A 12,888-nucleotide genomic window follows, 5' to 3' on the forward strand; every position below is an offset into this window, starting at 1 on the left:
AATACCAAAATCAAACTGCAAGTAAATAAATACATAAATAAATCTATTGATCGATTCACTCATCCAAAAATATCTACAAAAAGGCACATTATGATATGCAGAACTAAAAGTGGCTTCTTTCAATAGTCTGGTTCACCGTTTCATATAGAAACAGCAGTGCTTTACCAACATCCCTTCTTAAAGTGGTTTCTACCAAGTTCTGACCCTCAATGACTAAAATGTAGTTTGGCATTGTGAGAAAAGGAACTAAAGTGAAGGTGTGCTTGCAGTGAATTTCACACATTTCTATATTTTAACTACATCTTTGTAGGGTTAATCTTTATGCTGTTCAGCCAAAAGCAGAAAGGTATTAAGCGAACACACACACACACACACACACACACACAGACGCATATTCAGCCCCTATGTGAACATCCCACGAATTCTGAATGGGAACATTAACACTAAAATTCCACGTTTCTTCTTCTTCACAGCATTTGCAAAATGTTCTCATCAGTCTTTTTTTTTAAAATTTATTTTAGTTTCACTTCACTCAAACTATGAAGCCAAATACAAACACCTATTGTCAGACCGCTGTGTTCGCTCGCATACACGATGCCACACACTGACAAACACATACATACAGTAGTATGCCAGTGCACACGCACACACAAACAAGAGTGATCTTTAAAGTGATCATCTGTGGCACTATATAGACACACATGTGCACACACAAAGTTAATCCTAAACTGAGCAGCACATACAAAAAACATACATGCTCACGCGATGTATGCACACGAAACACACACTTGTGCCTGAATACACACGCCATGCTGAGATGTATGTGGACTGTCCTTGTGCTTCTTCCTGCTGCTGCTGCTGCTGCTAACCAGTCTTTCTTTAGTGAACAATTCAGGGGCCTGGTGCCCAGAGGACAACAGTTCGATCCGCAGAAGAGGAGAGGAAGGTCCGGTCGTGGGGGTGCCACCTGCATTGGATCACCTTGTCCCAGTGCTCCCCTGCCACCGTCTGAGGGAGGGGCTTTGTCAGGTCACCTGGGGTCGGAGAAAAGAAAAGTGGCAACGAGCAGGATCAAACAGCAGACGCTAACGGAAATGGTCCCATATACAGTATGTAAGTATTGGACTACGTCAATAGTAATGAGACCTGAACGCAACATGACACAATTGTCAAGTGCATTTATATTTATACTTCGAAAGGTGAAAATCTTTAAATAAAATAATAAGCATGATGTAAATTCAAATTTAAAATTCAAATTTATAATAAAAATATATAATGCAAATAATCCATCTTTAACCTTTTCTTTGCAGTATGTGTATTTTGTTAAACAATACTATAAGTTTGTTTGTAGTATTGCTACCTTGAAGGTCGCTGATGACGACTTTGTTGTCATAAGAGCCGGTGAGGAGATGATGGGCTCCAGGGGAGAAGCGCACTGAGCGGATGTCGCTGCTGTGGGGGCGGTACGTCTGGACTATGCGGCCTCCTCTGATGTCGTACAACATGCAGGTGCTGTCTTCCTGACCTGTGGCCAGCAGGCGGCCGCTGGGATCCACCGCCACTGAAGCAACTGCACTTCCTGCATGAGACAGAGAAGCAGTAATTGAGATGTTTGCTGTGACTGGCGGCACCTCAGAACAGCCTCAATGCTATTTGGTTTTTCCTTACTAGATTTTAAACCAAGAAAGTGTGGTACAGGTGATCTGCAGCCACATGAAGGATGAGACTCACCTGAGCCGTGCAGAGTTGTGCCCACCACCCGCACACAGCTGGGCACCCGCAGGTCCCAGAACCGGACCGTCTTGTCCTGGGAGCCAGAAGCGATCATCCACCCTCCCCATGTGTACAGAGTCAGAATGTGACCTGTTTAAATAAAACAGTGAAGCTTTACCATGTTCTGCTGAGTTGTTGTTATTACAAGCCCCATTTATGTGATTAGAAGTACACTATATAAACAAAAGTATTGGGGCACCTGACCGTTACACCAACAAAGTTGGAAGCATAGCATTGTCCAAAATGTCTTGGTATGCCGAAAGATTAAGATTTCCTAACCAGCCTAACCCCTGAAAAAACGGCCCCATAAAGAGGTGTGTCCCGATACTTTTGTATGTATAGTGTATCTTGTGTTACCGTTCCCAGGAGTTCACTGGTTTCTCATTTGAAAACAATGCAGAATCCAAGAATCTTGGCGTAAACCAGGCATGTCAAACTAGTCCACAGGAGGGCCGGTGTGGCTGCAGGTTTTCTTTCCAACCAAGTAGCAGCACACCAGACTTGACTCATTTAATCAACTGATCTCCGTCTTCAGACAGTTGATTGGTCAAACGGTGTGCTCTTGGTTGGTTGGCACAAAAACCTGCAGCCACACCGGCCCTCCTGTGGACCAGTTTGACATGCCCGGCGTAAACGATCTACCATGTTTGCAAACTGCTTTCAAAACCCCTGAGTTGCAGTCGACGAGCTGCTACTAACGTACCGGTGTGTCCGCTCAGGGCATGAAGGCCTTGTCCTCTCTGACAGTCTGTTGTGTAGATGTTGCAGTCTCCAGCCCCTGCACTGATCAAGATGGATCCTCCACTCTCAGGCCCCTCCATGAAGGCCAGGTCTCTAATGGTACCGTCGTGCATGCTGAACTCCAGGTCTGGGCCTGAATCAGAGGCATACAATTGGGGTGGAAACAGTTACATCCTCCTGATACTGAGTTACATCGTGCCCCCCGCCTCCATTATTGAAAATGTTTATTACTTGCTTACATGACAGCAACAACTTGACCCTTCTTCAGATGTAAAAAAAAAAAAAAAAAAAAAAAAAAAATCCCCATAGGTAGGTAGGTGATCATTAAAACAGGTCTGTGCTGTTCAAGGCAAGCGGCTATTAGACATTACATATCACATACACACCAAAAGCATTGAAAATATTTGTACCTGTGGCATTGCAGCTGTCTGCATTGAAAGGCAGGACTTTGACAAATTTATCATTGGAACCAGTAGCCAACAGCTGTCCACAGTGGCTCCACGCTACGCAATAGATTGAGCCCTTGTGGTGTTTGTTCCTCCTGAAGCGCACCACCGGCTGCTTAACTGCACCAGAACCACTGAATGAAACAAGACAGACGGACTATAAAATGTGTAGGGAGGCGTGTATTAAAAAATGTTAGGTGTGGGAAAAATTACATCCTGGATTTAAAATTTTTTAATGAGATCTTTTTCAAAATTGCTAACAAGATGCACAAATCCTCTTGAGTACTTGAGTGCACATTTACAGGAAACCCCCACACTACCACGATGTGTTAAGTTCAAACCCGTGAATGATTCCTACCTGCTAGTCAGTGTTTCTGGGTAGGCGCAGACTCTCAGGGTTTTTGAGTTGGATCCGACTGCATAAAGGGCTCCAGAGGGATGGAAGGCCACTGCACGTACCGCCTGTGTGTCCTCAAGCTGGTTGACCTTAACAAACTGTGTTTTGGACTTCCCCGGCTGAACAAGATCAGACAGATCATCGTTTGAACTATGACCTACCTGTGAGTCGGCATAGATTTATTTTTAAACACAAATAGCCTTCAGGCAAACGGTTCAAACAAATGCGTAGAAACAACATTTATTACAAAGATAAAATAATGCAGGACACAACGGACTTACCAATGCTAAAATAACATGAAAAGACTATAAAATTAATACTTAAGCAGTTTGCTGTACCGCTTGGGGGTTTCGTGTAGCAGAGCAGCCAGAATCATCTTGGACTGTGGGACAAGACCCTCTGATCCTCTCAGCACTGGTGATAAAAATGTGCACACAAACACACACACAGCTAGAAACTTCAATTCATTCCCATCTAATTTATTTGGTGCACGTTTGTGTTTCCATAATTGACAGTGACTCCTTAATATGAAGATCAGCGTTTTGAAATAAGGCAAAGCAACACAGCAATTACAGCACAGGCTGCCTACTTACTGATCGATATTAGATGATTTTGACAGAGAAGAAGAAGACAGCTTGTCAAAGCTTGAGTTGATGCTTTGGAAACGGTATGAGGCTCTTACCTCTGAGTGGCAGGAACTGGGGACTCGCTGAGGGAAGGCAAGCTGTGGCTCCCGGCCTTAAAAGGGGTGCTGCTGACCCCACCACCTGGCTTGTCCTTTGGTGGCCCGTTGTCTGGCGTGTGGCGGGTGTCGGTGGTTCTGGGACTGGAAACACTGCTGTTCCCCGTCAGTCCGTTCCACTGCTGGCCCAAATGTGTCATCACCTCGTCTCCTCTATGGTCAAGGCCCACATTCATCTCCTCCAACTTCTGAATGGATCTACGCAACAACAAGCTCTCTTTGTCTCGACAAGGTAGCACTAAGGTTGTGGTTCATTCACGCAAAATGACTTCCTTACCTGCTGAGGAAGGTCTCTGTGAGGTTGTTCTGCGCTCCATCCAGAGGCTTTACCCCTCCCTCCAGCAGCATCTGCTGGTAAAGCTGTCTCTGCTGCTGCTTCTGCTCCAGATGCTGCTGCACGCGGAGACGCTGCCTGTAATATTCCTGCATGTGCTCCGTGGAGTCAAGACGCTGGACAAACACACACAATGAGTAGATGAGAAATGACTAGAGAACTCTGATGCAATACTTCAACAGGGTTTGTTTTACCAGAACAGGCTCGACAACGGATGACAGACCATTTATTGTTACCTTTCAGTAAAATCTGCTTCATCGCTTGGCAGCGCTCATCACCACCACATACACATGCAAGAGCACACACACACACACACACACTAGATTAGAATAGACAAACTCTCTCAAGAGCCACTACTGACAACTCTTCAACTCCCAAGGCCTCGTCCTCCATCATATATCTCATAAAAAGTTTTCAAGGACCTCATTATATCCAGCGGGTCTACGGTATTATTTTCACCTTCATCCATATCACCACTTTGCACACACACACACACACACACACACATACACACAAACAATCTCCAGCTATTCTGTTCCTCTAGACGGGTCCTGGGAAGCATAAAGATGAGCGATGATGGAAGCAGCGAGCCATCTTGGGTGTGACCGCACGTCAGACCAGATTATCTGCCGCCAGTGTCCATGACCTCCACTCAGTGAAGAGACGGGGGCAAGAGGGTGCTAATGCCCCTCACAGGCGTGGTAGAGAATTGGGGAAACGATTTATGATTCAGTGGAAGTAGGGAGACCAGGCGGTTCAGGGGTTCAGGGGGAGTTTATTCTAAATCTCTTAAATCTGAAATAATGACTGTGGGGGGACGACAGACTGAAAATCTCACTTTGACTTTGACTCAAGTGACCAGACGGACACCTGCGCTCATTTCTTTTTACGAGCCCCGAAATCCAATTCGGAGGGAGCAATCGAAGGTGACACATCCTGTTACCTCGTTTGTTTCTGTGCTGCAGGGTGGCCCGCCATCTTTTCCAGGGGTCAGAGGTGTGCGTGTGGTGTTGGGTCCATCGAGCCCTTGTGAGTGCTTCCTACAGTCAGGAAAAAACACGTAAATACAAGGCAAAGGAAGAAACAGTATTAATGTGACCAACTCTTATTTTCATTGCTTATTGGCAAGCAACAAATAAGACATGCAAATATTGTTCAAATTAGCTTTAACTTTGTACCAGTACAGCACATAAATGCAACCAGCCGGTGGAGCCAGAGAGAACCAAGCAACGTCCAATAGACAAACTGCTTTGATTTCTGCAGTGCTTTCCATTTGATGCCTCAGAATCCTTTCACCACTTACTACTTAGTGGTGCGGCATGTTATCTGCAGTAACCTTGTCAGGGAACCTGTCAGTTCTAATGATCTGGCCTTACTGGGTTTTCACCACAAATACACTAGTACACTAGACCTGTACTGTATTATGATATTTTACTGTAGCTGATGCTGCCCTGTCTGTTCTAGGGGTCCTGAACCCAGGAACCTGCTCTACAAGCCGCAGTGATCACAGTAAAATGACATTTAAGCAGTATAAATCTCCTCTTTAGTAACTTCAATTTACAGCTTTAATTTACAGGCGCAGTACAGTGATTTTCATTAATGAGTTATTAGATGAAAGCTTTAGATTAAATTGCATCCATCAACACGCAGCTGCAGTTTAATGCGCTTTGTGCAGCCCTGCAGGAGATGACAGACGAGGCTGTATGTCTCTGTTAAAGCAGAGCTAATGGGATTAATGGAGCTACAGAACGTGTCATTTAACCAGATCGACCACTGGGTTTAATACCTAAGGTTGCACGTGTGAAGGGAGAAAGTCTGGTAAGAAAGATCCAGGACAGCACAGGACAAAAAAAAGTACATGCATTTTACATTGAGGGGTCAGGATTTTGTTATCTAAGGCTAGACAGATAATGGCTAAAAACATTACTTTTCAATTTCTAACTAACTGAGGATCAGCTTTTACCTGACCATACATGTAGCTCAGTTTGTCTCGGTGTCACAGATAGATGACTGAGTTTTGAGAAAGAAAAATGATGGTCAAAAAGCAACAATAATCACAGAATCGTATGTGAGAGAATTTGTTTAGAGGACAATAAAATGTGTTAATGCTACAGAAGAAAAATTGTTTTACAATGACAGGTACATAATAGTTTTGTAAATCAAAGTTATTGCAAGCTTTGACACATACTACGCAGGGCTGCACCAATCCGGTTCCCAAAGCAACTAACTAACTAACAGCAGAAACCAGCTGTTTCAGGTGTGCTCAAGCTTTGCTTACCTTTCAGGCGAATCATCCTGTTGATGCAAATTATTCTCCACTAGACTCCGACTGAGCGCAGACTTCATGTTCACCTCCATGCCTCTCTTGTCCTGGGCTGCTAGACCATGAGACAGGCCGTCCAAAGCCGGGTTGAGGGATCTGGACATGTAGTTCTCTGCTGAGTGAGGCCTCTGGTGGTAGGGTGATGTAGGGCAAGGTGACAGGCGGTTGATTAACGGAGTGAGGAGGTCAGCGTGGCCGGCCTTGCTGGGCTTCACCAGACGGTCCACGTGGATGTTCAGGGTCTTTTGCTGAAAGGCGCAGGAGAAAGCACTTGGAGAAAGGTTCTGCAGCCAGGAGAGCAGCGACAAGTCCAGTTCATCACAGCCGTTCCCGCAAAGCAAATCCACGCCGAGCAGCACCTCACCCTCTGTGATCTCCTCGCCAGTTGCTTTGCTCTAGTAAACAGAAACAAAGGGGTTTGGACCATCAACCACAACTGAATCACTGAGTCACTGAAATCTTCTTCTAACAACTTCAATTTATCAGGTATGACATCACCTGACAGAACTCGACACAGCACTCGTAAAGGATCCCTTTGATGAGCAGCTGAAAGAGGCGGTTCCCGCTCGCCCTGAAGCCTGCCTCACTCAGCTTCCTGTCCGCGGGGATGAACTCAGCTACCATAGCACAGGCTTCCTCGAAACAGTGGACGCGGGCTGTGCTTGGGTTCCAGTCTTTGAACTCCGCGTGGTGGGTGAGGCGAGGCAGGGTGAGGAGTAGACACAGCTTGCTGTAGTCCTCCTTGGTCGGGCAGAACTCCTCCAGACTGTGGAGACACTTGACTGCCTCCTGCATGGAGAGCTCCAGCTGTTGTTGAGCGAATATTTAGAGAGGACAGACAAGTATGTGGTTATTAAGATGTTTGTTTTGAATGTGAGATGTTTTTTTTTTTTTTTTTGTGGAACCCAACCGTCACGTTAGAAGTTCCACTGGAGCTGAAAGATACTAAGTTTCCATTTTCGAGGGCATTTTGAGTGCATTTTTCCCTCTAGTGGTCAACAGAGCAATTGTGAGCCCAATCCAATAACCCAAAGGCCACTGTACCTTAATTCATCTAATCTAGTTAATTACACGTTTACATACATTCTGAGGGTCTTCGGCAGCAGACATGGCATTATTTACACAGAGAGCTTCCAGAAACTTCTGCTTCAGAATGATGTAGCGGAACCTGGAAACACAAATCTCAGAATTAAGGAGTACACTTTAGAGGACTGACGAAACCACATGTGACATTATCTGGGTTGAATTATTTTGCTAAACTTTGTGTTGAGTGTTTTGTGGTCGGTAAGTAGCAGAAGCTGTCAGTAATATGACATGATCCTGCCACTACAGTACTGGGACTTGACCTAATTTAGCTCCTAAGGCTACCAGTCTCCTGCTTTACTGGGAAGTCGCTCTATCTCTAGTGAAGCGAAACATCATCAGGACTGTACTAAATAATACTTGAAATATAGACAAACAAGCAATACAACTCCACTCATATGAAGACTATTTCCAGCTGCAGGTATCTGACAACTCTAAATCAAAAAGCTGATTTTCAGTTCGGCCTCATGTTCTCCTCACAATGCCTCAACAGTAAATCAAAACTACTCTGGTTGTCTCTTAAAAATGCCCCACAGAAAACAGCTATGGTCAGTAAGGGGCTGATGTAAAGCTGTTATTTTATAAGACATAAAGTTAGATTATTTCCCACATTATTTATCTTACCTTTTCTTGTCAAACTTCTCCATTCCCTCTAGAGGCTGAATAAACTGCATCACCTCCTCCCACTGGCCATCCAGAATGAGCTGCCTGTTGAAAGCAGCAAATGAACAATTTAAAAGACCCCTCAAAAACCCTGTTCATGTCACAGTGGTGCAGTCAAGTCCAACAATCTGGAGACTGAGACATGTTCAGACCCGGATCCCACTAAACACTTATGCCCCTAGCACAGCTCTGCCTGCTACTCCACTTTTCAAGACACTATGGCCCTCACCTGTCTGCTATATGAGTCTGCTGTCCAGTCATACCTGAGGAAGAGCATGTCATCGGAGTAGAGTCCATTAATGACGCCGCTTTCCTTCTCTAAGGCCAACATGCTGATGTGCAGCTTCCTGGAGTTCAGGAAGTCCAGGATTAGCTTGATCACCTCTGCCTCCTTGATGCCGATTGTCTCCTCTGCCGTCATGATTACAGATCTGTGGTGGCAGCTTACAGCTGGCTGGAGCAAAAAAGGAAGAGGACATAGATTGCTTGATTACTCGATGTTGCACCCCAAAACAAAGGTTAAACAGATTTCCTGAACCAACAAAGATTTCAGTATACTTTAGTGTTAGAGTTACTGATTAAGGATAATAACTTTCAGTCTGCAGAAATCTGGCCTGGCCAAAAGTCTATATTTTAGCTTTTTAATTTTTTAAAGATATAAAAACAAAAGCTTCTCAATAAATTTTAGGAACATGTTAGGCAGGTCATTTTTTTTTCATATGGAGCGCTTAATATAGGGCTTTATCTGTCACTATGTGGCTAGAGATGTGCGTAAAATGAGAAGAGACGCCGCACGGACAGCTTAGATCAATACTAATGATGTAAATACTGACAAATACTCATGCATGCTTCTACTCCACACTGACGCCCACTGGTTTACACAGCAAGGATCAATCACAATACATTCCTGCAGGGACTTCCAGTGTGCCTAACTGCTCTGTAACAACACCGACCAGATGTTTTGAACGTCATTTAATGTTAACATTTCACCAGGAGCTCTCAGAGAGTGCACTCTGGTAATTTTTTTCAGCTCCTTTGGCACAGCTTGTTTGAACTGTATCAGTGTATCAGCATGTTTAAAGTCAACACATATGGTGTTCTAGCATCCTTAACACTTTCATGTTGCAATCTTGTTGCACAAAAATAGGTGAGTGTTTTTCCTGTGATCCTTATCAGAGATATCTTAGGATGCAGCTATTCGGGGTTGGGCTGTGAATGGTTTATCACAGCAGCATTAGCTTCCATAAGCTGCTATAGGGTGATCGCTATGTATACGTGCAGTGGGTGTCTGCTGGAGGCCGACACCGCCCTGTTCCTGTCCGCACACAGAGACAACGTCCACGTCTGGTTCTGGATGTGACAGCAGCAGGTCTGCGGCCCAAACCGGACAGCCTCGGCACTTTCATCTGCGCTCAGACACACCTTGTTTGCTTCGGCATGACGGTACTAACACGTACACACACACACACGTACACACACACACACACACACAGCCGCGCAGGGGACGGACTGAACAGACCCACGCCAGTGACGGTAATCATCTATCTTCTAACATGCAGGATATCATGCAAAAACTACACCGGTGGTACAGGCTAACACGCCACCGTGAATCCGTGCCAACTCCTCACCTGTCAGTCTACGCCAGCGACACACCGCATTAAAGCCACTCCAGTCCGCCTGCAGTCTCCAGTATGACAGTATTTACAGAAGTATTTACGAAGAGGAGAACAGCAGCAGGTGTTTGGATGTTGAATTCCCAGCCAGCGCCTCCGCCAGAAAGGTCACTTACGCCTTCTTTCTTGTACACAGCTCGCCGTTGCCATGCGGACGCAGCCGCAAACCACCAATCAACTGTAGCGATGACGCGCTGTGGTCACACCTACGGCACAGCGATAAAAATAAATAAATAAAAAAAGTGGAGGGAGATTGGAACACAGATAGGTACGGTTAAGGAATTTGGTTTTACACCGGAATTAAATATCAACAAAATTATTACTGAAAACAAACTAATAAGCCAAGTGTTAGCCCATGTTTTCTCTTGACACCCTTCACTGTTCCAGTTCCAGATTTGACCAGTAAGCTGTGCTACACAGGTGTGTAGCATTTAGCTAATGGCTGAAATCTCAAATGAAACTGTAAATTCGATCAGGCAATCCTGAAACCACCCCTGAAGGTCTGTATTCATAGCTGCAAATGCCATTTGTACCCATAGGCACTAATGGAAAGTAACTAGCCTAAGTGCATTACTCAAGTACTCTACCTAAGTACATATTTGAAATACTTTCACTTCATGCCACTTTCTAATTTACTCCACATTTCAGTTAGAATTACTGTACTTTTCTACATTTATTTGACAGCTTTAATGAGTCTACAAATGGAAAACTTTAAAATCATATCCTTTTAAAATAATGCATAGAAGGCCTAATAATAATCTAAAATAAAATATATAATTGCCTGGTGTAACAGTCACCGGGGATGTCTTTGATTCCTTATTGATAATTTCTAAAAATCCACAAAAAATAAAAATACAAATAACATCAACCCCACTGACTTTTCTTTCAGTTTGTCGATGGCGACTGATGAACCCTTCCCCCTTTTTTGTTTTATAATTGACACCACATGAATGTTGAGGCCATGCTTAGTTTTATTTAATGCAAAAAAAGAACTAAAACAAAACCAAAAATGAAATTACACGCTTAGCAATATGTTGAATGACAGCACAGCGTCCGACAAATAAAACAAAGTCATCATGGTGAACAGGTATGAGCTCACAGGAACACACTGTACAATATCGTTACAGTTTAAATAATTCGGCCTCAAGTGGCCAAAAACAGGCTGACAGAACTTCTGTGGACAAAATCCTTTCAATTAACAACAGAGCAACACTTTTTTTGCCATGTCATACTAGATTACATTTTCAAAAACATGTACATGCTCTCTTTTGGTCATAAATATCCCCCAGCTGAAAACAAAGCACCATGTTAGCAGATGTTGTTTTTGTTGGAAATCCTACCTGCAAATGGTGTTGATTTGACATTCGGAACATGACACTGACAGCCCTGAAACTCTGCGGCGAGTTTCTACCCGTATGCAGCAACAAGGATCTCCCCTATTCTGCCTTGCATTATTTTGTAAAAATCATTTTTCTAATAATAGAAAAAAAAATAACAGAAATCTTACATAATTACTGTATTTCTTGCCTAGGTAGGACATGTTGCATTTCTAGGCAACAGACATATGCTCCTAATACATCACATAATGTAATCTTAGTTTGGGTCAACATATATTTGTGTTATGTAAGAGCAACAGACACAACAATAGTAACAGTGTGGCCATTTTAATGAATCCGGCAATACTTCCTGTGACGTATGACTGGCTTTCTTTTTTTTTTTTTTTTCAAAACAGCACAGCAATTGATTTATTTTTTAACTAATCAGCAATCTATACTTTGTATATGCACTTTGTACTGCATCTGGTGTTTAGTGAATAGTTTTGCTAGAAGTTCCTTGGAGTATCTTAAGTGCAGACTTGATGAATAGGCCTGGTGTGAATGTGACAAATTTATAATATTGACGAAAAAGTACTAATACAAAAATGTACTGTTAAATCCTGGTATTGATATAAAGAGAAATACTTCTAAGGTGTCATCATGTTTTGGAATTTAGTCAAATTCCAGATGCCGGTGGGTGAGAGCGTAATCGTACATTATACTACTACACTGCAAAGATCCTACATAGTACAGTTGGCAGCATTTCTAAAAAAAACAAAGAAAACAATACTGAGCTGTTCACAAATCTACTGTGAACCAGCAGCAAAGTGATCTACAACACTGGTTCTCAACCTTTTTGCTGAAGTAATGCCTCCTCGTAAATCAACACAACTTTTATTTCCAAGGGGTGATTTTTATTTTCAGTGTTTGTTAATCTTACTTAATTAGTGTCTCAAGATTTCAACTACTTCTGTGCATTATAAGAAAAATGAATTTGACACAACAAACATGACAGCGTGTTTGTATATTAGAAGTATATTTTTTCCACATATTGTACGTTACAGCTGAAATTACCTTCCGGTGTTCTGATCCACGGGTTGAGAACCAGTGATCTAGATTAACGCCCTGATTTCTTAACAAATCATTTTCTCAAAAAGGATTCTGAAAAAGCTGAAACCTCTTGGCTTTGTTGAGCTGAACACACGTGTCGTGTGGCCAATACCAGCTAGTTATTTGGCCTTTGTAGTTTTACGTACCTTAATATACAAACCGTTTCACCCACAGAGATGAGGAGAAAAACTCACCAATCACCTCATTAAACTCACACTCTCAAACAAAACGCGCATAAGGCCACACATCGACAGGATGCTGCGAACACAAATCAATCTGTACACGAA

At 43.3% G+C, this 12,888-nt stretch overlaps 1 protein-coding gene across 5 annotated transcripts; it reads right to left on the minus strand.

The window, feature by feature from the left end:
* Window positions 1–508: 508 nt before the first annotated feature.
* Window positions 509–10,640, minus strand: LOC124060296 (WD repeat-containing protein 47-like). 5 transcript variants are annotated; one of them, XM_046391080.1, is made up of 17 exons: window positions 10,499–10,640; window positions 10,292–10,381; window positions 8,766–8,956; window positions 8,464–8,547; window positions 7,840–7,924; window positions 7,255–7,563; window positions 6,712–7,151; window positions 5,377–5,473; window positions 4,377–4,549; window positions 4,040–4,297; window positions 3,696–3,771; window positions 3,319–3,476; window positions 2,925–3,094; window positions 2,477–2,647; window positions 1,732–1,863; window positions 1,361–1,579; window positions 509–1,034 (listed from the first exon to the last, which is right to left on the minus strand). In XM_046391080.1, exons 3-17 carry the CDS (start codon window positions 8,921–8,923, stop codon window positions 892–894), a joined length of 2,673 nt encoding a protein of 890 aa, XP_046247036.1. In that variant the 5' UTR covers window positions 8,924–8,956; window positions 10,292–10,381; window positions 10,499–10,640; the 3' UTR covers window positions 509–891. The 5 variants fall into 5 exon arrangements, with proteins under 5 accessions (XP_046247036.1, XP_046247034.1, XP_046247037.1 ...); XM_046391078.1 differs by having other exon boundaries at window positions 10,131–10,381; window positions 10,499–10,639; XM_046391081.1 differs by having other exon boundaries at window positions 4,040–4,240; window positions 4,277–4,297; window positions 10,131–10,591.
* Window positions 10,641–12,888: the final 2,248 nt, after the last annotated feature.

The sequence above is a fragment of the Scatophagus argus genome, chromosome 6 (genome assembly GCF_020382885.2).
Source record: "Scatophagus argus isolate fScaArg1 chromosome 6, fScaArg1.pri, whole genome shotgun sequence".
Classification (NCBI taxonomy): Eukaryota; Metazoa; Chordata; class Actinopteri; family Scatophagidae; genus Scatophagus; species Scatophagus argus.

Bases quoted from the DNA above. Each gene is read 5' to 3' on its own strand.
- LOC124060296 (XM_046391080.1), bottom strand. From the start codon at position 8,923: ATGACGGCAGAGGAGACAATCGGCATCAAGGAGGCAGAGGTGATCAAG. The intron at 8,548-8,765 runs GTATGACTGGAC...TGCTTTCAACAG, and splicing joins GATGACATGCTCTTCCTCAG to GCAGCTCATTCTGGATGGCC. The intron at 5,474-6,711 runs GTAAGCAAAGCT...TCCTGACTGTAG, and splicing joins CAGGATGATTCGCCTGAAAG to GAAGCACTCACAAGGGCTCG.